The 24,787-nt window shown below is 44.8% G+C and overlaps 1 protein-coding gene across 1 annotated transcript in view; it reads left to right on the top strand.

Annotated features, from left to right (window-relative positions):
- Positions 1 to 24,471, top strand: part of GCKR (glucokinase regulator) — a 67,217-nt gene extending 42,746 nt beyond the window's left edge. Inside the window, exons 14-20 of the mRNA XM_040348032.1 lie at positions 4,173 to 4,249; positions 5,405 to 5,501; positions 13,624 to 13,721; positions 13,868 to 13,951; positions 17,271 to 17,420; positions 17,503 to 17,637; positions 23,778 to 24,471. Of these exons, the coding sequence (XP_040203966.1) occupies positions 4,173 to 4,249; positions 5,405 to 5,501; positions 13,624 to 13,721; positions 13,868 to 13,951; positions 17,271 to 17,420; positions 17,503 to 17,637; positions 23,778 to 23,942 (806 nt within the window). The 3' untranslated portion in view covers positions 23,943 to 24,471. The remainder of the gene's footprint in view (positions 1 to 4,172; positions 4,250 to 5,404; positions 5,502 to 13,623; positions 13,722 to 13,867; positions 13,952 to 17,270; positions 17,421 to 17,502; positions 17,638 to 23,777) is intronic.
- The last annotated feature ends 316 nt before the right edge of the window (positions 24,472 to 24,787 follow it).

Below are 24,787 nucleotides of genomic sequence, written 5' to 3'. Positions count from 1 at the left end.
GTCAATTATAGCCAGTTTGCCCCCTCAAATGATGCCAGTTTCCCCATCAAATTATGCCAGTTTGCCCCCTAAAATACAGCCAGTTTCCCCATCAAATTACACCAGTTTCCCCATCAAATGCAGCCAGTTTCCCCATCAAATGCAGCCAGTTTCCCCATCAAATACAGCCAGTTTGCCCCCTCAAATACAGCCAGTTTGCCCCCTCAAATGATGCCAGTTTCCCCATTAAATGCAGCCAGTTTGCCCCATCGAATGATGCCAGTTTCCCCATCAAATTACGCCAGTTTGCCCCTAAAAAACAGCCAGTTTCCCCATCGGATTACACCAGTTTCACCATCAAATGCAGCCAGTTTTCCCATCAATGCAGCCAGTTTCCCCATCAAATGCAGCCAGTTTCCCCATCAAATGCAGCCAGTTTCCCCATCAAATGCAGCCAGTTTCCCCCTCAAATACAGCCAGTTTGCCCCCTCAAATACAGACAGTTTGACCCCTCAAATACAGCCAGTTTGCCCCCTTAAATGATGCCAGTTTCCCATCAAATGCAGCCAGTTTGCCCCCTCAAATACAGCCAGTTTCTGCAACTAATGCAGCCAGTTTCCCCATCAAATGCAGCCAGTTTTCCCCCTGCCCAGGAATTACCTTTCTCGGGGGTCAGCGCCATCCTCCTCCACGCTCCCTCTAAGTCGTCAATGTCATCTCTGCTATGATTGGACCACAGCGCCTTTCGCTTCAGCCAGGTGACCGGTAACCAGACCCGGTGCACTTGATTGGCTGAGAGGCAGGTCAGTGTTAGGGAAGTGATTCCCTAACACGGCACTGTTTAAACAGGGAACAGACAGCAGTGAGCTCACTGTTTAACAGTTTGGAAGCCTATTAGAGCCCACGGGCTCCCACGGGCTCTAATAGGGTGGCGCTCCTGTGCCCACTATGGAATGCACAGCCACTGATTAAATTGTCTCCAAGCTCCCTAAGAAAAGACCCCTCTCATGGTACTCTCATGCGCTTTGACACGCCCCCCGCTGTAATAGACCTACTGCTCTCCAATCAGCAATGTTGCTGAGGGAAGCAAAGGTAGCTGATTGGAGAGCTGTAGGACTGATGCAGAAGGGGGCGTCACACAAAGCGCAGTGGTCTGACTCTGCAGAGTACTACATGGGGGCTCTTTCCTGATAGAGCCAAGTAACAATTTATTAAGAGCTACAAAGGTGAGAAATACAAATATGACTATTTTGCTGCCCACAGATCACACCAATACAGTATGAACAGAGGCTACAGTTTGGGAATTCCATTTCTTGAAATGTAACCTTGTGGAAAGACGCTTTGACAGTAATGGGTGGTTAAACCAGTATGAGTGGGAAATTCAATCTCCTTTCAGCTGAGAGGTTGAACTGATCATAACCTGATCCTTCTGTAAATCACTTTCCTACATCTGTAGAGGAAGGCACATCAGTGTAATGTAATCTAAGTACTTTCACATTGTGGTCACATGGGAAGTCCCACTGATGTCATCTCTGAGGTCATCTTGATTTCTTGTACACTAACCCTAACACTAAACCTAACTGTAGCACTAATCCTACCTTCCTATGCCTTATTCTGACTCTAAAAACTAAACCTAACGCTAATCCTACCTCCCGACCCCTAATTCTAACCCTAACCTCAAACCCTAACTCTAACCCTACCTCCCTAACAACTAAACCCAACTCTAATCCGACCTCCCTATCCCTATTTCCAACCCTATTGCTAACCCTACCTCCCTATCCCTAATTCCAACCCTAACGCTAACCCTACCTCCCTATCCCTAATTCTAACCCAAACTCTAACCCTACCTCCCTATCACTAATTCTATCCCTAACCTCTAACCCTAACTCTAACCCTACCTCCCTAACAACTAAACCCAACTCTAACCCTACCTCCCTATCCCTAATTCTAACCCTAACACCAACTACCTCCCTATCCCTAATTCTAACCCCAACTCTAACCCTACCTCCCTATCCCTAATTCTTTCCCTAACCTCTAACCCTACCTCCCTAACAACTAAATCCAAATCTAACCCTACCTTCCTATCCCTAATTCTAACCCTAACCTCTAACCCTAACTCTAACCCTACCTCTCTATCAACTAAACCCAACTCTAAACCTACCTCCCTATCCCAAATTCTAACCCTATCTCTAACCCTACCTCCATATCCTAATTCTAACCCTAACGCTAACCCTACCTCCCTATACTTAATTCTAACCCTAAACACTAACCCTACCTCCCTATCCCTAATTCTAACACTAACGCTAACACTACCTCCCTATACCTAATTCTAACCCTACCTCACTAACAACTAAACCCAACTCTAACCCTACCTCCCTATTCCTAATTCTAACCCTAACTTTAACTCTACTTCCCTATCCCTAATTTTAAGGCTAACTCTAACCCTACCACCCTATCCCTAATTCTAACTCTAACCCTACCTTCCTATCTCTAATTCCAACTCTAACTCTAACCCTATCTCCCTATCACTAACTCTAACCCTTCCTCCCTATCCCTAATTCTAACCTTAACTCTAACCCTACCTCCCTATCCCTAATTCTAACCCTAACCTCTAAACCTAACTCTAAGGCCTCGTACACACGGACGGACTGTCCGCTGAAATCAGTCCGCCGGAGATTTCTGTCTGATGGTTGTACACACCATCAGACAGAAATCTGCGTGTACACGATCCGCGGTGACGTGGCCGAGCCGTCGCCGCGACGATTACGCAGCGACGTGCGCGGCCCTGGAAGGTAAATACTTCGACGCATGCGAGGGATGGCGGCCGATCGGACATGTCCGGTGAGTCTGTACAGACGACCGGACATGTCCGATGGACAGGTTTCCAGCTGACAGGTTTCTTAGCATGCTAAGAAATTTTTGTCCGCTGGAAAACGGTCGCCTGGACAAATGTCCGCTGGAAAACGGTCCGATAGGCCGTACACACGACCGAACTTTTCTGCTGAAACTGGTCCATGGACAAGTATCAGCGGACAGATCCGTTTGTGTGTATGGGGCCTAACCCTACCTCCCTATCCCTAATTCTAACCCTAACCTCTAAACCTAACTCTAACCCTACCTCCCTATTTCTAATTCTAACCCTAACTCTAGCCCTACATCCCTTTCCCTAATTCTAACCCTAACTCTGACCCTACCTCCCTATCTCTAATTCTAACCCTAACTCTAACCCTACCTCCCTATCTCGAATTTAACCCTAACCTCTAACCCTACCTCCCTATCTCGAATTTTAATTCTAACTCTAACCCTTCCTCCCTATCAATAATTCTAACTCTAACTCTAATCCTAACCCCCTAACTCTAACTCCCTAATCCTTAATCTAACCATAACTATAACCGTAACCCCCAAACCTAACTCTAAGCCTAATACAAACCCCAATTCCCTAACCCTAATTCTAATTCCAACTATTATCCTAATCCCTAACTTTAAAAACCCTAACTCCCTAAGCCAAATTATAACCATAAATCGAACCCAAACCCTTACTTTAACCCTAAAACTGACCCTAATTCCCTAAGCCCAACTCTAGCCCTAACTCCCTAACCCTAAAACTACTGTAAGTCTAATCCTAAATCTAACCCCCTTGCTCTAACTCTAACCCTTTTACCATAACCTTGACTTTTAGAATTTGATTTAATTTAAAAGTAAAGCTCAATCGGTTTATGTTGTGACTCTGAGTCTCCATGGTTGAAAGAGTTGAAGTCCAATGAATAAAAGGGGTAGACCAGGAACAGTCAGGGTTGGGAGGAAAGTGCTAGATGATGCTGGATGTCCTCCAGCCAGGAAATTATCCGACTTGCTGTAGCTTCTCAGGCACATTGTGAGAAACCCACAGTGTGCAGTGAAGTCATTTCAGGCCAGGAGAGAAGCCTGTACACCCATGCAAGACTAAAGGGAAGGTCAGGTTTAACAGTTTCCCAGAATTCAGGACCATAATGTCAGTAAGTATGCTCTTTATGACCAAAACAAGTATGAAAATTAGATTTTTCTTTCCATTTAGGTTAATAGATGGTGCAGTTCTTGCACTGGGTCTCCTCATGGGCCAGGCCCTGCACTCTGATTGGTTCATTGCTTGATTCATTGTAGCAAGGATGTTGCAAGTCAGTGGCTGACCATGTACCATGTGACTTTTGTTACAGATTGGAGAGATGTACGCGGCTTTATAAATGGAGGATATCAAACAATGGAGAACAAAGAGGGCAACCTGACCTCTCTGGTGAGTGGTTGAAGGCCACTGGTAATGACCAATTCCTGCAGTCAGACAGCTGGGCACATTTTATTTATTTATGGACAATGCAAAGCCATGTTTACCCAAAACAATTATTTTACTACCAGATGGCTTCTTATAGCATGAACTCATTGTCCAACCCTTTGCATTCCATTAGTAAGATTTCCCCTTTTGAGTTCCTGGCAGCAGCAAAACACTGGAGCAAAAGGCACTATTAGGAGAGCACCTAAATACCCTTCCAGCAGCCAGCAGATCTCAATCAGTTTCCACCTGATGCTGGCTGCTGGGAGGATATTTAGGTCCTTCCCTACTTGTGTCTCTCACCCGCTGGTGGACACGGAAACTTTAACCTTCCACTCTGGGAAGTACAGTGTCACCAGCAGGTGATTCATGCCCTGACAGTTGGAGCTGGGATCTCTAGCAAGAAGCTTGCAGACCCCCCTCCCTCCAAAAAAAGATCACCTTATATTGGTTTTAAGTAGAACAGCCCAAATAAATAAAAATAAATACAGATCAGTACATCAAAAATTATATTTTAGTTGGAGCCTTCTCGGCCAAAAGGGAAACCTCTCTGCCGTAATTCTTAGCTCACTAAGACATAGAAGAAACTGTCAAGTGGTTTCACCCTCCATCATCTTCCAAATGCTGTATATCAGTTTTGGGTGGACTTACTGTTTAGGAAACGTTTGCATCTCTAAATGTTTAACTGTTCTTAAAAGGAACTTTACTCTTTTATACAAACCATCACTTTAATTGATTAGGGTCTCCTATTCTGAGCACTTCCATATTGTTTAAGCTATGATGTGTGTGGACTTATTGGCCAATAGATGGGTACAGATGGCAGTCCCAAGCTAAATTTCAGGACAGAGGTCATATGATGCATGAAGTTAGAGAACAATCCTTATTTCAGGCAGGTGACTAGCATTTCCACAAGGAGCTCAGCCATGGTGTAGCCCATATTGCTTTTGTGACAGGTACACTTTAACACTTTACTCCCCTATTTTTTTTAATAGTATTTGGTTTAAAAGAGTTTTATTGATGTAAGTGGGTCCCTTAGGTGGCGTGATGGGGTGCCCCCCTCACTGGGTGTTCCTAAGGCACAGAATGTCCCCCCTCTTAATTTAATGTTTCTGTTAACCACAGGGTGCTGAATTTGCTGTTTCCCATGAAGACTTTGTGAAGAGTGTCATCCCATCCATATCTGAGACGGACACTATCCTCTTCCTCTTTACGATTGATGGTGAGTGAATATACCATTCCAAAAATATGATCTCATGTCTTGTAAAGGAGTCAGCACCATTCCGTGCTCCTATATTGAACCTTGTAGCCCCTTTAGAGGGGCTCTCCATGATTTAAACCAGGGGTCTCCAAACTTTCTAAACACAGGGCCAGTCTTTACTGTCCTTCAGACTTTAGGGGGGCCAGATATTGGCCAATGGGAGTAAACAATGCCCCATCATTGGTGTCAGTGGAAGGGATAGTGCCCCATCTTTGGTATCAGTGTGAGGAATAGTGTCCCGTCATTGGTATAAGTGAGAGGAATCATGCCTCATCATTGGTATTAGTGGAAGGAGTTGTGCCCCATCATTGGTGTCAATGGAAGGAATCGTGCCCAAAAGGATTAGGATGGATTAGGGCCCCAAAAGCCGGATAAAGGCAAGCAAAGACATTGTTTCCAACAAGGCACCACAGCAACAATGGAACCCCTTTAACAATGCACTCCCCAAGCAACAATAGAACCACCATAAAAATATATCACCCCCCAACAACAATAGACCCTCGCTAGCAACAATATATTCTCCCCAGCAACAATAGAACCCCAGTAACAAAATACCTCCCAGGAACAATAGAGCCCTGCTTGCAACACGAGACCCCCTGGCAACAATAGGACCCCTTCAACAATATACTCTTCAGGAGGCCTGGACTGGGACAAAAACAGACTCAGGCATTCCAGACCAAGCAGCCAATTCCTCTGCTGGGCGGCCAGTGATGGGACACCCACAAAGCCAGTTCACCGCACTGCAATGCAAAGGGGCACTGCGACACAAAGTGAGCCACGTTGCATAGGGGCACTGCAATGATTACAGTGCCCCCCCACAGTGCAGCCCCCTACATCACAGTGCCCCCCCAGCAACCACTGTCCACCACCACAGTGCCCCCTACAGCCATGTTCCCCTCTCTCTCCAACCACAGTGCCCCTCATTCTCTGCCTCCCCTGCACAGTCCCACCTCTGGGCAGGGCAAAGGCAGGCCTCAGCCTCCATATCCCCTCCAGGAGGAGCTGCAGACCTGGAACACATCAACAAGCGGTGACCACCTGCTTGTCAATATAAAGACTCCAGCTCTCTGTGCCAATCTCCAGCTCCTTCCGCCCTGTCAACAGGAAGACACCGCCAGCAGGGCAGGGGAACTTGAAAAAGGATACACAGGCATGGCCACACATGGTTAACATTTGTGGTGAATTCTGGCAGTCTGACACTCACTCACTCTGGTCTGGTGTCATGGTGTCTGCGGCAGCAGTGACACCTATCCCGACATCAGGCAATGGGGTCTCCTCCCCCTCTATGGTCACGGGTCAGCTGACCTCTAGTTTCCGCCCCCAGCAGCCATACTGTGAACTACTAAAACTGACCCCGGCGGTGAGGCCGGGTGAGTGGTACGGGCTCAAGGGGCAGCCCAGCTGATGCAGCTGCTTTAGGCCCCACAAGGACATGTCCTTGAAAATACCTGGTATGCCTTATGGCCAGTCTAGGTTTGCTCCTCGGTAACAATATTCCCCCGCTCCCCCAGCATTAATAGATCCACACCAGCGACAATACTGTACAGCTCCCAGCAGAAAAACATCAGTAGACCCAACCCTCAACATTAGATCCCTCCCAGCAACAATAGACCCCCCGCCCAGCAACATAAACCCTCCCAGCAACAATGGATCCCATACTAGCAATTCTAGACCACCCCCCATTGTCAATAGATCCCCCAGCAGCCAGTGTCCTCCAGCATACCCCGACACCCCTTGCCATTACATATATTTAGTGCTGCAGGTGCTGGAACTAAGGGCCAGATTCACAAATGAGATACAACGGCGTTTCTCCTGATACGCCGTTGTATCTCTGTTTCTATCTATGCGACTGATTCATAGAATCAGTTACGCATAGATATCCCTAAGATCCGACAGGTGTAATTGTTTTACACTGTCGGATCTTAGGATGCAGTACCGCGGCCGCCGCTGGGGGGAGTTTGCGTCGTAAACCAGCGTCGGGTATACAAATTAGGAGTTATGGCGGATCCACAACGGATTTTCACGTTCGCTACGTCGCCGCTAGTCTAGTTTTCCGTCGCAAAGTTAGTCGTTTTTTTTGGTGCCCTAACTTTAGTCAGCAAGTGTATTGCTGTCTAAAGTATGGCCGTCGTTCCCGCGTCAAAATTTAAAATTTAACGTTGTTTGCGTAAGCCGTCCGGGAATACGGAAGTACGCTACGCGCGTCGCCGTTCAAAAAAATGACGTCACCGCGCGCAAAGCACGGCGGGAGTTAAGAAACGGAGCATGCGCAGTAGGTCCGGCGCGGGAGCGCGCCTAATTTAAATGGTACACGCCCATTTAAATTGGCCCGCCTTGCGCCGGAGGCCGCCGGCGTAGTTTAGGATACGTTACGCTGCCACGATTCTACATGAATCTGGCCCTAAGTTCCCACGCATTCCCATTAAAAGAAAGCCTTGCCCCCCAAAAAAAGGAAATTGTTCTGTCAATGTGAAATCAGAAGTGTATAATCTTATTTATCCTGAAATCACTTTTTTTTAGAACTTACAACATTTTTTTAAAAACTGTAAACCAGTAGGGTTGCCACCTGTCCGGACACATTATTCAGACTGGAATGTGGCTTGGAACAGAGCTTGACAGGAGGGTGAGGGGGCACTATGTGTGCCACATTACTATTCTCTTTGGAGCGCCCCAGAGGTGTCCCAGGTCTGTTACAATCCTATAGAGTATACAAAAAAAACTAACTACTGTGGCAACCCTATAGACCTGAGAGGGCTCATCATATACATGCACTTATGTATATGATATTAGTAATTGAATTCATAAATCACGCAGAACACTATGAACCACATATATACGTGGTCCACCATGCATTGTATTATGGGCCCGTAAAACTAAGACCATTGCCCTTGGCAAAAAATAAATAAATATTTGAATTCAATATTTAATTCCACATCTGCCATTTACTGTATACCGCATGTCTACGCCACTATTTTCTACTACTTGACTTGTTCACCTATATATTCATTGTGTAATGAAAACAAACCTCTTCAAGTTGTCTTTGTTAACCTGAAGAATTTAAAGTATACCGTCAACTTTATCCTACTTTGACCTGAAGTTTTGGATCGTATGCTTATTGTTTTCTTGTATAAATCACATGGTGCTCAAGCAGGAAGGTTGCCAGATCAGGTTTTGTAATGCAAACACAGGGAACAGGTAAGTATACAAAAGAGAAATACAAGAATATAGTCCAAATCTACTCATCAAGCCTGAATTGCTTGTAAAGCAGTAAAAAAAATAGGAAATTGGGAGGAAAGCCTCAATGAGAGACCCTCATTTAGTAGACCATGCAAAAATATTGACCCCCCCTTGGCTTTTTACCTATTTTGTTACATTACAGCCTTTAGTTCAATGTTTTTTTTTAATCTGAATTATATGTGATGGATCAGAACACAACAGTCTAAGTTGGTGAAGTAAAATTTGAAAAATATATACATAAAACTATTTTTCAGAAATAAAAAACTGAAAGTTGGCATGTGTGTATGTATTCACCCCCTTTGTTATGAAGCCCATAGAAAAGCTCTGGTGCCACCAATTACCTTCAGAAGTCACATAATTAGTGAAATGATGTACACCTGTGTGCAATCTAAGTGTCACATGACCTGTCATTACATAGACACACCTTTTTGAAAGGCCCCAGAGGATGCAACACCTAAGCAAGAGGCACCACTAACCAGACACTGCCATGAAGACCAAGGAACTCTCCAAACAAGTAAGGGAGAATGTTGTTGAGAAGTACAAGTCAGGGATACGTTATAAAAAAATATCCAAATCTTTGATGATTCCTAGGAGCACCATCAAGTCTATCATAACCAAATGGAAAGAACATGGCACAACAGCAAACCTCCCAAGAGACAGCCGCACACCAAAACTCATGGACCGGGCAAGGAGGGCATTAATCAGAGAGGCAGCACAGACACCTAAGGAAACCCTGGAGAAGCTGCAGAGTTCCACAGCAGAGACTGGAGTATCTGTACATAGGATGACAATAAGCCGTATGCTCCATAGAGTTGGGCTTTATGGCAGAGTGGCCAGAAGAAAGACATTACTTTCAGCAAAAAACAAAATGGCACATTTTGAGTTTGCGAAAAGGCATGTGGGAGACTCCCAAAATGTATGGAGGAAGGTGCTCTGGTCTCATGAGACTTAAATTGAACTTTTTGGTCATCAAAGAAAACGCTGTCAAAGAAAAATGTCTGGCGCAAACCCAACACATCACCCAAAGAACACCATCCCCATTGTGAAACATTGTGGTGGCAGCATCATGCTGTGGGGATGTTTTCCAACAGTCTGGACTGGGAAACTGGTCAGAGTTGAGGGAAAGATGGATGGTGCTAAATACAGGGATATTTTTGAGCAAAACCTGCATCTCTGTGTGATTTGAGGCTAGGATGGAGGTTCACCTTCCAGCAGGACAATGACCCCAAACAAACTGCTAAAGCAACACTTGAGTGGTTTAAGGTCAAACATGTAAATGTGTTGGAATGGCCTAGTCAAAGCCCAGACCTCAATCCAATAGAAAATCTGTGGTCAGACCTAAGGATTGCTGTTCACAAGCGCAAACCATCCAACTTGAAGAAGCTGGAGCAGTTTTACAAGGAGGAATGGGTAAAAATCCCAGTGGTAAGATGTGGGAAGCTCATAGAGACTTATCCAAAGTGACTTGGAGCTGTGATAGCCGCAAAAGATGGCTCTACAAAGTATTGACTTTAGGGGGGTGAATAGTTATGCACCTAGTACTCCTTGAATACAGGTTCTTGGTGGCTCCCCTATGGTGGAGCACAGTGAGTTGCTGTAATTTCGACGCAGTTTGCGTTTCACAGGAGATAAAACGCTTCTTCAGGAAAACTTTCAGCAAGAACACTCACGGTTAGTAGTCAAAAACATCAAAGGAGAAACACATTGAATGGTCCTCCTACAAATGATCAAACGGTCCTCCTCGTTTTCCAAGATAGTCATTAGTTCTTATGTAATTGGAACTAGGTATCAATAGTCCAATCATATAGTATATACCTAGTGATGTATAAAGAGAGCCATTGTCCAAAAGAATAAACAAATGAGCTGACTCATTTTGGGAGAGAGGCTCTTCCTTCTTCAGGACTATTAAACAAGTTGATTAAAGGGGTATTGCCTCATTTAAAATATTTAAAGTGTAGGGGTAGGTACCATCATCCTATATTTAGACAATGAGAGAAAGGGACGGGTTAACAGGGGCTACTCCAAAGTTTTGCCCTATAACGCCTGAGATTTTCGAAGGACTATCTCGGTACCCAGAAATTGAAACAGGTTTTGATAAAAGTTATACATTGTATTAGGAAAAAATACATAAACATACATACATATGTCGCTTCTTCGGGAGGAGTCAAACAAAACATCTAAAAAGAGATACAATCTCGTAGTTATGATATCAAAAAACAGGTGAAAAACACCATTGTGGCAAAGCTACCAGTAAACCTTTGATTTTGGAGTATTAAAAAAGCCAGCGCAACTATTAAACAAGTTTGTGAAATATACAGAAAACAGATATCTAAAAACGAGAACATAATGTCGAATATATAAAAACAAAAGTGCAAAAGAGAAAAAACAAGTATTTCCAAGGTAAAAATATGTTATAAAATTATAAGGCCTCGTACAGACGACCGGATCTATCCGCTGGGATTGATCCGCGGATCAGTTCCAGCGGACAAATCCGGTCGTCTGTACGGCCTAGCGGATATTTTTCCGCGGAGATTCGTCCAGCCGATCGATTTCAAGCGGATAGAAATTTCTTAGCATGCTAAGAAATCTATCCGCTTGAATCGTGTCCAGCGGATTGATCCGGTCGTCTGTACAGACTCACCGGATCAATCCGTCCGCTCCCATCCCTCGCATGCGTCGTAATGATTAGACGCATGCGTGGAAGTAGTTGCCTTCCAGCGTCGCGCACGTCGCCGCGTCATCGTCGCGGCGACGGCGCGACACGTCACCGCGGATGTATTCCGTGCGGATTTCGATCTGATGGTGTGTACAGCCATCAGATCCAAATCCGCCAGAGGATTTATCCGCTGGAAACGGTCCGGCGGACCATTTCCAGCGGATATCCTCTGGTGTGTACGAGGCCTTAGAGTAAATCAAGAGCTAATGATCACAATAAATATAAAAACGATCACGATAGGAATAATATTGATAGTAATATGCTACGGACAATAATGGTAGCTTGTTGATTACTTTTATTATTTTCCGTATCATTATTATTAGCACCATAATGCGTGAGTACAGTTTTGGTAACACAGCTGCTCAACAAGTAGTGGGCCATATGAGTATTGGACTCTGTTAATAATCCCATTGGGGAACTTATGTAAAACTCCAGGAGCGTTGGTATCAATGTGTTCTTGCTAAGGGATTGAGATACTTCCCGATGGGGGGAGCTTCTTTTGAGGCCCCATGAATTCCAAGGGTGAAGGTACAAAATTGCAGGAGTGAGCACTGTGAAGCAAGGCTTTCCATGATATGATTGGTCAGGACAGAGCCTAAGGGACCCTGTTGGGCAGGCTGAATGGGGCCCTACAATTTCTAATGGCGGCTCGGCCACCACTTTTAGTCACTCCTGCCCTAAAAGTCTACATGTAATTGATCGCTGTTGGTAAAGATTTGTAGTTCTTTGTGATGACGCTTTGATACATAAGACTCTATGTGTACCGCCCACTAACTGCTCCTTACTAACTGTTGGCATCTGCCAAACCAAAGCGAAGAGCATGAGCTATATACATTGTCTATCATATAATAATGTTCTTAAAGGAAATAGGAAGATGGACAACAGGCCAGGGAACAGGTGTTAAGATTGGAAATTTGCCCCCCCCCCCTCCCCGGGTAATGGCATCCTATGTGACCACGCCCATTTTCAGGTCAAAGTAGGATAAAGTTGACAGTATCCATGCAGGCACCATGGGACCTCTCTCAAGGATCAGAATCACACTACTGTCTCCTAAAAACATATATAGAGAAGAAAGCTCAGAGACACCTCCAATCCTGGCTTATCTGAGAGGGACAATGTTTTATTGCATCTTTTCTGTTTGCTCAAGGAGCACTGTCAGTAGCATATTTCAGGAAATTTTTGGGGGGTTCTACCATGTTTTCCCCAAAAATAAGACCAGCTCTTATATTAATTTTGGGTACAAAAAATACACTAGGGCTTATTTTTTAGAGGATGTCTTAAAAAGTTACCCCCGTCAGATCAGGAGTTGTTTTTTTTGGGGAATTAAAATGTCAAAATACTATCTTAGTTAACAACCTTATACAATTCTGTGGTCTGTTTTATAGGGGGATTTTGCTGATGTAGGGTGCTGTGTGTCTCCATTTGTGGCAGTTTTTTGAAAAAAAAATACCTTTTTTTTACAGCTCTGCTTGGGGCTCACATGATCTTCCTCAGCTCTTCTCCCCTCAGAGATCCCAGGTGATGTCAGCCCTCTCCGAGAACTGCAGAGGGAGGGGCCACAGACGTCAGCCGGGAGGAGCAGAGAAGAAAGGAAGTGCCACGATCCCCGCTGACGTCAGCCCACTCCGAGAACTGCAGAGGGAGGGGCTGCAGACGTCAGCCGGGAGGAGCAGAGAAGGAAGAGCTGCAATCCCTGCTGACGTCAGCCCGCTCTGAGAACTGCAGAGGGAGGGGCTGCAGACGTCAGTCGGGAGGAGCAGAGAAGGAAGAGCTGCAATCCCCGCTGACGTCAGCCCGCTCCAAGCACTAAATAGGGAGGGCCTGTCAGCTGGGTGAATAAGGAGAGGATAAGATCTCTGGCGGTTATAAATGGGGTATTTTACATGGTGTTGTTGCAGTGGGAGACACACTGCACCTGGGATCTCTTTCCAAAACGGATTATAGCTTTTTGCATTAACTTTACTAGGGCTTATTTTCGGGTAGGGCTTATATTGCAGCCCTCCCTGATAAACAAGATAGGTCTTATTTTCGGGATAGGGCTTATTTTCGGGGTACATGGATCCCGGATCTTGCCCAGTGATCCCCTTCTGTTTAGGGATCAGTGTGCTGATGGCTCTGTTATGCCTGCAGATGAGCTCAGTGCGGTAGAGAAGCTGGTGGATCTGGTGAAGGAGAAGACGTCGAACATCTTTGCGGTTTCTCATACTACAGCAGGACAATACCTGCCGGTAAGTGAGCCGTTCTATTCTACAATTCTCTTTTCTCAATTGTCTTATGTGTCCTAAATGTCTGTTATCTCCACTTAAATCTGGTGCTTCTCACTCCTCTAACTGATATCTAAAAATTATATTAATGTTACCTTTATTTCCATTAGAATTCTACCAAAAAGCTCATCCCAAACATCATCAGTATTACGTGGCCCATCCTGTTCCTGGAGTATGAGGGAGCCTTTATCCAGGTACACTTATTCCAATCGGTGTCGTTTCTCATGACCAGTCAAATGTGGTGAAAGCTGGAGATGTAATAATGTCATGTGATCATTCAGAGCCAATGGAAGTATGATGATGTCAGTTGGTCATTTAGAGCCAATGTAGCTGTGACGAGCCCTCGTCCTCAAACCGGACTATGTCCGCCAGCCCCCCCCCCCCCCCCCAGTCACTAGTCGCAACAAAGTGTAGAGTGGCAAACAACAAACTGATATATTATCACACATGGACACAACAGATAAATAATTCAGAGACTCTTCCCCCCCCCACCCTTGGAAACAGGGCGGATTAAACTGTCCAATGACAAAAGACACACAGATCAGGTGTGTTTAAACTTCTCATCAGTAAAAAGTCTTATCAGCAGGGGGGGTGCTAGAGGAAATCCTCCTCCCTCTTTCCTCACAGCGAACACACTTACACATCCCATAATAGTTGAGGCAGACAGCCACAATAGAATACAGTCACACCCCAAACATTCACAGCAAAGAGTCCACAACAGCATGAGACAATACACAATATATACATATACAGTTGCAAGAAAAAAGTATGTGAACCCTTTTGGAATGATATGGATTTCTGCACAAATTGGTCATAAAATGTGATCTGATCTTCATCTAAGTCACAACAATAGACAATCACAGTCTGCTTAAACTAATAACACACAAATAACTAAATGTTACCATGTTTTTATTGAACACACCATGTAAACATTCACAGTGCAGGTGGAAAAAGTATGTGAACCTCTAGACTAATGACATCTCCAAGCGCTAATTGGAGTGAGGTGTCAACCAACTGGAGTCCAATCAATGAGATGAGATTGGAGGTGTTGGTTACAGTTGACCTGCCCTATAAAAAACACACACCAGTTCTGGGTTTGCTTTTCACAAGAAGCATTGCCTGATGTGAATGATGCCTTGCACAAAAGAGCTCTCAGAAGACCTACGATTAAGAATTGTTGACTTGCATAAAGCTGGAAAGGGTTATAAAAGTATCTCCAAAAGCCTTGCTGCTCATCAGTCCATGGTAAGACAAATTGTCTATAAATGGAGAAAGTTCAGCAGTGCTGCTACTCTCCCTAGGAGTGACTGTCCTGTAAAGATGACTGCAAGAACACAGAGCAGACTGCTCAATGAGGTGAAGAAACAATCCTAGAATGTCTGCTAAAGACTTACAAAAGTCTCTGGCATATGCTAACATACCTGTTAGCGAATCTACGATACGTAAAACACTAAACAAGAATGGATTTCATGGGAGGATACCACAGAGGAAGCCACTGCTGTCCAAAAAAACATTGCTGCACGTTTACAGTTTGCACAAGAGCACCTAGATGTTCCACAGCAGTACTGGCAAAATATTCTGTGGATAGATGAAACCAAGGTTGAGTTGTTTGGAAGAAACACACAACACTATGTGTGGAGAAAAAGAGCCACAGCACACCAACATCAAAACCTCATCCCAACTGTGAAGTATGGTGGTGGAGGCATCATGGTTTGGGGCTGCTTTGCTGCGTCAGGGCCTGGATGGATTGCTATCATCAAAGGAAAAATTAATTCCCAAGTTTATCAAGACATTTTGCAGGAGAACTTAAGGCCATCTGTCCACCAGCTGAAGCTCAACAGAAGATGGGTGTTGCAACAAGACAATGACCCAAAGCATAGAAGTAAATCAACAACAGAATGGCTTAAAAAAAAAGAAAATACGCCTTCTGGAGTGGCCCAGTCAGAGTCCTGACCTCAACCCGATTGAGATGCTGTGGCATGACCTCAAGAAAGCGATTCACACCAGACATCCCAAGAATATTGCTGAACTGAAACAGTTCTGTAAAGAGGAATTGTCAAGAATTACTCTTGACCGTTGTGCACGTCTGATCTGCAACTACAGGAACCGTTTAGTTGAAGTTATCGCTGCCAAAAGAGATTCAACCAGTTATTAAATTCAAGGGTTCACATACTTTTTCCATCTGCGCTGTGAATGTTTACATGGTGTGTTCAATAAAAACACGGTAACATTTAATTCTTTGTGTGTTATTAGTTTAAGCAGACTGTGATTGTCTATTGTTGTGGCTTAGATCTAGATCAGATTTTATAACCAATTTGTGCAGAAATCCATATCATTCCAAAAGGGTTCACATACTTTTTATGGAAACTGTATACAACATTGAGTCTGACTAGTACAGATCATAGTGGGGTTCTCATTCACCCTGTGCTCCTATTAGAGACACAGGGTGATTTACACATAAGAGGGGTCGGGGAAGCTGGACACAGAGGGCCGGATTCAGATACATTGGCGCATATTCCTGCCGGCGTATCGCATCTTATATGCGCTACGCCGACGTAACACAGAGAGGCAAGCAGAGTATTCACAAAGCACTTGCTCCCAATGTTGCGCCAGCGTAACGTAAATTCTTCGGTGTAAGGCGGCCTAATTCAAAGTAGGTGGAAGTGGGCGTGATCCATTTAAATGAAGCGTGACCCCATGCAAATGATGGGCCGAGCAAACGGCGCATGCTCCGTCCCGTGGACGCTTCCCAATGCGCATGCTCAGAATCACGTCGGAAAGAACGCCTAAGATACGTCGAATCACTGCCTACGACGTGAACGTAACCTACGCCCAGCCCTATTCACGTACTACTACGTAAACGACGTAAAATGCGACGGCTGTTCCCTGGTCCATACCTTAACATGACTTACACCTGCTTTATGAGGCTTAACTGTACGCCGTACATACGACGTATGTAAACCGCGTATATTAATGCGCTGGGCGCAAGTACGTTCGTGAATCGGCGTATCTCACTCATTTGCATATTCAAATCGTAAATCAATGGGAGCGCCCCTTGCGGCCAGCGTAAATATGCGCCCACGATACGACGGCATAGGAAACTTACGTCGGTCGGATGAAGCCTATTTACAGGCGTATCTTGCTTTCAAAGTCAGGCGCATAGATACGACAGCGCACATTGACACTTACGCTAGGTATCTCGAGATACACCAGCGTAAGTGCTACGTGAATCCGGGCCAGAGTTTCCAGAGCTGTCCAGGGTAAGCTGAGTTCCACAAACCCCCCCACCCAAAGTGACTCCTGTCACATTAGCAAAAGCTTGAGATGTGATAATGTCATGTGATCATGCAGAGCCAATGTGGAGAAAGCTGGCAGTGTGATGATATCATGTGATTATTCAGAGCCAATGTAGTAAAAAGCTGGCAGTGTAGCGGGTGGCATGTTGTTGATGTCATAGCTCTTTCATTACTCTGTGTAGGTAGTATGATTGTTTTTTTCTTCCATCCCTAACAGAAGTTCCAGAGGGAGCTGAGCAGTAAGTGGATCCTAAACACAGTGACCAGCGGGGCCCATGTTCTTAAGGGCCAAGTTTACCGTAACTTCCCGGTGGATTTTAGAATCAGTAATAATAAACACTTTCATAGGGCAGTCTCCATCCTACAGGTAAGTTTCTGCAACCACCTCTCAAATATTAGCTTCATTTTATATTGTCCAGCCTCATAACACAAATCTACGTCATCCCCAGCGACTGACAGGACACTCCCAGACCCGGTGCACAGAGGCGCTTTTACAGTCCATCCATGGAGAGCAGCTCTTGAGTGATCAGACTAAGAACACAGAGATATCCAGACATGTAGAGTTGGCTTCATCGAAGGACAGGGTAAGTAACACGTCTCAGGGTGACCTCTGAACTTGAAATGTAACCAGTAAATGATAGGCGTCAATCTACACAAGGTTTTCACCTTCACAGAGCTCCAAGTGGAAATCTGTTGTCATCTTCTCAGAGTTCAAGTGGAAGGAGAATAGATTCCCCCCCACACTAAATTCCAAAAGAGATAGGTGTCACCTTCATCGATATCCATTTGAAGGAACCGACAGCAGTTCCAGTGGAACAAAGGTGTCACCCACAGGGCAGCCATCGTACATTTTAGGGCCCCTCACACAGCCACTTCCATACCGCGCCTATTCTGGCACTTCTCTCCTTAATGTAAAAATCATAATTCTTTTGCTAGAAAATTACTCAGAACTCCCCAAACATTATATATATATTTTTTTAGCAGACACCCTAGCGAATAAAGTGGCGGTCATTGCAACTTTTTATCTCGCACGGTATTTGCGTAATAATCTTTCAAACGCCTTTTGTTTAGAAAAAAAACGGTTTCATGAATTAAAAAACAACAAAACAGTAAAGTTAGCCCAATTATTTTGTATAATGTGAAAGATGATGTTATGCCAAATAAATAGATACCTAACTTGTCACGCTTTAAAATTGCGCACACTCATGGAATGGCGCCAAATTTCGGTACTTAAATATCTCCATGGGCGACGCTTTAATTTTTTTTACAGTTTACCAGTTTAGAGTTACAGAGGAGGTTTAGTGCTAGAATTGTTGCTCTCGCTCTAACTCACGCGGCGATACCTCACATGTGTAGTTTGAACTGCGTTTACATGCGCGTTTGCTTCTGAGAGCAAGCTACTGGGGACAGGGGCGTTTTAAAAAAAAAAATATTATTTTACTTATTATTTTTATTCTAAAAAAAAAAAATGTGATCACTTTTATTCCTATTACAAGGAATGTAAACATCCCTTGTAATAGGTATGGTGTGTTACAGGCCCTCTTTATGGAGAGATGTGGGGTCAAAAAGACCCCACATCTCTCCTCCAGGCTGGAAAGCATGGGATCGGGAAAAAAAATTCACTGATCTCATGCTTTTAGCCACGATTGCAGCTTTGTTTACTTTCGGGTACCCGGGCGTGATGTCATAACGTCGCTCCCGGGCCTCCGATGGCCATAGAGATGACCGGTGACCATCTGGTCACCGGAAATCTCTATCTTCCCCATCCGGCGGTGGCCGATTCGTTTTCCGGGCCTCCGATAGCACGGGAGAGCCCAGAGAAGCACCGGATGGCGGCCTATAAGAATGATCAAGTGGTGGAACCATCGCTATGATCATTCTTATGGTGCGCAGAATCACCGCCTGAAGAGAAGGATATCTGAATAATGCCTGTAGCTGCGGGCATCACTCAGATATCCCACACTAAATTCCAGGACGTCGTCTGATGCCCTACGGTACGGAAGTGGTTAAGCCTGGGCCCCACCCCCCGGCCTGACCACCAATATGGCCGTTCCACCAAATCCGCCCACTGGTCATCCCACTGACTCCTTTGGTGTACCCACTTTTATTTTAACACTCTTACAGCTTAATATATGAAAATTATCCCAATTCAACAAAGAGATGGCCCTATATATTTAGCAAAGAGACAGCCCAATCCAGCAAGGAGACATCCCCACATATTCAGCAAAGAGACATCTCAATTCAACAAAGAGAAATCCCCATATATTGAGCAAAGAGACCGCCCCATATATTCTGCAAAGCTCACTCAACAACTCAGTCTTTTTTGTTGAGGCCTGGGTGGCCGGGACCCCTCAAGACACCAGGGCCTCCTACATGTGTATGGGATGTCCCCCCCGATGGGTCACCCATACAGAGTTTCAAGACAAATAGGTGTTACCTCAATAGATTTCTGGTGAAAGGAAAGGTCACCTATTGGTGGTTCCAATAGAAGATAAGTGTCAATCATCCAGAGGTCAAAAACAGATAGGTGTTACTTTCATAGATCTCTAACGGAAGGAATGGTCACCTATGGGGGTTCCAGTGGAAGATAGATGTCAATCATCCAGAGTTCCAAAACAGATAGGTGTCCTCTTCATAGACTTCCAGTGGCAGCAAAGGTCACCTACTATGGGTTCAAATGGAAGATAGGGGTCAACCATACAGAGTTTCACAACAAATAATTGTCACCTTCATAGATTTCTAGTGGAAGGAAAGGTCACCTACTGGGGGTTCTAATGGAAGATAAGCGTCACTCTTACAGAGTTCCAAAACAGATAGGTGTTACTTTCATAGATCTCTGATGGAAGGAATAGTCACATATATGGGGTTCTATTGGAAGATATGTGTCGCCCATACAGAGTCCCAATACAGATAGGTGTCATCTTCATAGAGTTCCAGTGGAAGGAAAGGTCACCTATGGGATAATCCAGTAACAGATAGGTGGCACCCCTACATAGCCCCAAAACAGATAGGTGTCACCTTCATAAATCTCAAGTTGAAGGAAAGGTCACCTACGGGGATTCTACTGAAAGATAGGTGTCAACCATACAGAACTCCAAAACAGATAGGTGTCAATTTCAAGGATCTCTATGGGAAGGAAAGGTCATCTATGGGATTCTAGTGGAAGATAGGTGTCACTCATACAAAGTTCCAAAGCAGATAGGTGCCACCTTCATATATCACCAGTGGAATGAAAGGTCATCAAGTCATCTATGGGTAATCTAGTGACAGATGGGTGTCACCCATACAGAGTTTCAAAACACATAGGTGTTAACTTTATAGAACTCTGATGAAGGAAAAGTCACCTATGGGGGATTTCTGTGGAAGATACTGTAGGTATCACCCAAACAAAGTTCCAAAACAGATAGGTGTCATCCTTACAAGTCACCAGTGGAAGGAAAGGTCATCCATATGATGTTCCAACAGAACCTGCCACAATGCAGGAAAACATGTACAGTGCATTTAGGAGTGAATGGGCCCTCAGATTAAATCAGTACACCCCCTGCAGAGTCAGAGCTAGAGCTCTCCAATCACTGAGGAGCATGAGCATTGATGATTGGAGAACTCAGTGTTGCAGAACTTACCTGTCTCCTCCATGCCTCCTGTGGCCCAGTGTTCTCCAGAGCTATCCTGCATCCTCCATGCAAACCCACCTGCTTGAGTCTATGAGTACCTCGGCACCTGGGTTCTCCAGTGTCTCCATGCCCTCTGTGCCTCAGTATGTCTTCCCTCCATGCCCTGTGCTCTTCCATGCCTCCAAGTGTGCCTCTGTGCCATCAGCTTGTCTGGGTAAACCTCCGCCTGCTAACATCACATCCAAGATAGTGCCCAGCAGCAGTCTCATGTATTTTATATATCTACACAAGGGGGTGTTTATAGGTAAATAATACTCGTAAAATATTTTAAATGCATATATAATTTTACGGGAAGATTGTTGATATGATTGGTCTGGGGACAAGTAGCCAGATTCAGGTAGAGTTACGCCAGCGTATCAGTAGATACGCCGTCGTAACTCTGAATCTGCGCCGTCGTATATTTAAGCGTATTCTCAAATTGAGATACGCTTAAATGTTGCTAAGATATGACCACCTGCGCCATCGTATCTTAGCTGTCTATTTACGCTGGCCGCTAGGGGCGTGTACGCTGATTTACGCCTAGAACGCGTAAATCAGCGAGATATGCCTATTCACGAATGTACGCTTGCCTGTCGCAGTAAAGATACGCCGTTTATGTAAGGCGTTTTCAGACGTAAACATAAACCACCAAAAAGATGGCGCAGCCAATGTTAAGTATGGACGTCGGACCCGCGTCAAATTTTTAAATTTTTACGTCGTTTGCGTAAGTCGTCCGTGAATGGGGCTGGCCGTAATTTACGTTCACATCGAAACCAATGAGTCTTTGCTGCGTAATTTGGAGCATGTGCACTGGGTTATGTCCACGGACGGCGCATGCGCGTACGTTCTAAACTTCAATTACGTGGGGTCATGCCTTATTAGCATAAAACACGCCCACCTCTTCCCAATTTGAATTAGGAGCGCTTATGCCGGCAACTTTACGCTACGCCAACGTAACTTAGGACGCAAGTGCTTTGTAAATACAGCACTTGCCTCTCTAACTTGCGGCGGCGTAGCGTAAATACGATACGCTACGCCGGCTCAAACATACGCCGCCGTACGTGAATCTAGGTAAAGGTCTTTTTAAAGCCCAATTCAACTATTCATTTTAAATTAGCAAAATATAATGCAGGTGTAACAGAACAAAATGTGTGCAACGTATCACAGTTGGTTATCTTTAGAAAGCTTCCACAGTCTGAGTAGAAAAGCCGATCCTCTGCCAGGATGCTGCAGATTAAGACCCTTGTTATCTATGTGGAAGCAGAGGACTCTCTGCAGAAGTCTGAGAACCAGAGCTCTCCAATCATTCAAGCTCATGCTCCTCACTAATTGAAAAGCTCTAGCCATGACTCAGTAGGGGTCGTACTGATTTAACCACTCGCTTGCTGAAATACATATATATACATTGCGGTACCCAAGTGGTTTACCAGGATTATGGCTGAAGCTACCAGCCATAACCCTGGTACCATTTTTTTCAGCAGGCGGGCGGCTTTCTCATGAAACCGGTCCAAGTGGCTCATGAGACGGTGTTTCTTGGGCATAATGTTTTCGCTGCTCCCATAGGTGATCAAAGAGTTAATACTCTTTGATCAACTCTTTGGCCTTGTAGGACTGAAACGACGTCATGACGTCACTTCCAGTCCAAGGGTCTCTGCTAAAAAAAAAGAAAAAAAAATGTATAATGTTTGGGGTTTATTAGTGATTCTCTAACAAAAAATACTGATTTAAAAGTGCTAGGAAAAGCCTGGTCGGCAAGTGGTTAAAATGAGGGCAGCTAAAGTATTACGATGTGTTGGTTGAATGCTGAGCCAATGCGTTGCTTTGCAATTTAAGAGGGGCAGCAAAACAGAAGGGCTGTCTACTGATTGGTTACTGTCCGGATACTCTTAGATCAGAGAGTGTCAGTGTGTCATGGATATGCAGCAAAGTCTGTCTGCTTACCTGATCTCCATGTGTTCATTAGAGGCTGACCCTGTTCTGGTTCCCCTTTTTATCACTTCCTCTTCCTGTATGGCCCCACCCAGGCCATCCCAGGAAGTCTATATTAACCGTTGCTCTACAGGTCTACAGTGCTGTTCAACAATGTTCCTTGCTTAGTTCCTGTCTGCAGTGTAGTTTGCTAGTTCCTGTTTGCAGTGTGCTACGATCATCTTTCTGTGTACCGCTTTGGCTTGTTCCTGACTTCTGCTGTTTGCCTGTGCCCCTGACCATTTGCCTGTCCCACGGTTATCCTTGTCTGCCTGTTGCCCTGACCTCGGCCTACCCATCACCACTGTTTGTCCTGCTGGCTGCTTCCCCTCTCTCCCTGCGGAGTGTGACCTAGGGAATCTCGGGGTCGCGACCTGGATCCAGTTGCGGCCAAGGCCATCCCCACCATCAGGGGCTCTGGTGAATACAAAACTGGGTCTTAGACTCCGCGCCCTGGGTGATCTTGGGTTCACACTTCGTCTCTGCTAGCAGTAGTCGGCCATAGGGTTCACTACCCTTAGGTGCATCCCTGACCCCAACGGGGTGCACTTGTCACCTGACTACGGGTGACCTGACACAGTGGCAGCACATCGGAGAGGGAACTTGGTGCTGGATCTCAAAAGAGGTGGGTGCTAAGGATAAGGGTATAATTTCAGGTAAAGAAAAACTTAAAATTGTATCATCTGGATAGAAAATGTGATTACTAAACCCCAAAAATACTGCACCTAATCATTAAAAAATAACTCAAGGCCAATAGAAGTTCAGCCCCAGTTTTCATTACCTTCATTGCTATATCTGAACTCTAGCTCAACCTCTCCCGAGTGCATAGTGTAGGGTTGACATCTACTAGCATTTGTATATGGATTTACCATAACAGTTTCCAGAGTCTTTGCCAAATCACACGCCTAAACAATCTGCAACCGGTAGCTGGTGAATCATACATTACTCATAAGAGGAATGCCCTTCCTGACTGTATTGTATAACATTTATAGAGATCTGTTTTGGTTGTGAGGGTTTAGTGGTCACAAACTGAAGAAATTCTGCACATTATTGGCACATGTTCCAGTTAGGTGATTATGGCAAACCTTTGATCTTCCCATCAGGTTCTTCCCATGGCCATCGTGAGTTTGTTACGGAATTGCTCTGTTCAGGAGGCCAAGACCCGCTTAGACTCCGCGGTGACCGTCCGAGCCGCCATAGAAGCATCTTTCAGCGTTCCTGGAAGGAAAAGGGGGGCCGAGAGCACAGAGGAGGAGGGGCACAGTTGATAGGTGCCCTGGAAACCATATAGTTATTTTTTTTTTATTTCTATTGTCATTTTTTTTTTTTTCTTATGTGATATTGTTTTTTACAAAATGAATATTCACCATATTTCAACCCACAAAAATGATAATGAACTGTGATAACCTCAATGTTTGGAAGAAAATTTAATTTTCTTAAAGGACCCTTAGGCTGGGTTCACACTACAGCACGGAGCAGCTCACAGCAAGGGTCCCCATTCACCTTTTCGGGTCCAAATTCAGTCTGAACTTTTGGCTGAATTTGGACCTGAAACGCACAAGAAGACGCACAGGACTCCTATGCAATTCACACCGGAGCGGCCCTGGAGATGTATGAATCTCCTGATATGTGAATTGGATTCGGGAAAACATTAGTGTGAACCCAGCCTCAAAGTTTTTCCACTGATAGCACAGCTTTTTTTTTTCTAAATAGACCAACCTATGGTAAGGCCTTCTCACTTAGAGCGGAACTGCAACTTTCCCAATAAAAGTATTGTTATATTTGTAATTAACTCAATAACGGTGCCTTGGTTTTTATTTACCTCACACATTCCCATTCACAATTCATAGGGGTTTCAATGTTGTACTTCCAGCTATGCAACACTAACCTTGCTTTACCATTTCCTGTCCTCTGCCAGTAAGGCAGCTACTGGCTGTGGGCGGTGATGAAATAATACACAGCTTCAGCTGTTACCAACCCTCAACACCCACATAACTGCCCATCATTGTGCACAGAACCACTGTAAGGTACCTGTGGTAGGTAATGTCTGTAGTGGAGTTTGTGTCCTGAGAATCAGGAAAAAACTTAGTTAGGCAGAGCGGTACACGATCAA

This window comes from Rana temporaria, chromosome 4, assembly GCF_905171775.1.
Source record: "Rana temporaria chromosome 4, aRanTem1.1, whole genome shotgun sequence".
In the NCBI taxonomy this organism is placed as follows: domain Eukaryota; kingdom Metazoa; phylum Chordata; class Amphibia; order Anura; family Ranidae; genus Rana; species Rana temporaria.
The sequence above is the reverse complement of the archived record's forward strand: the minus strand, read 5'-3'. Positions and strand labels throughout refer to the sequence as shown.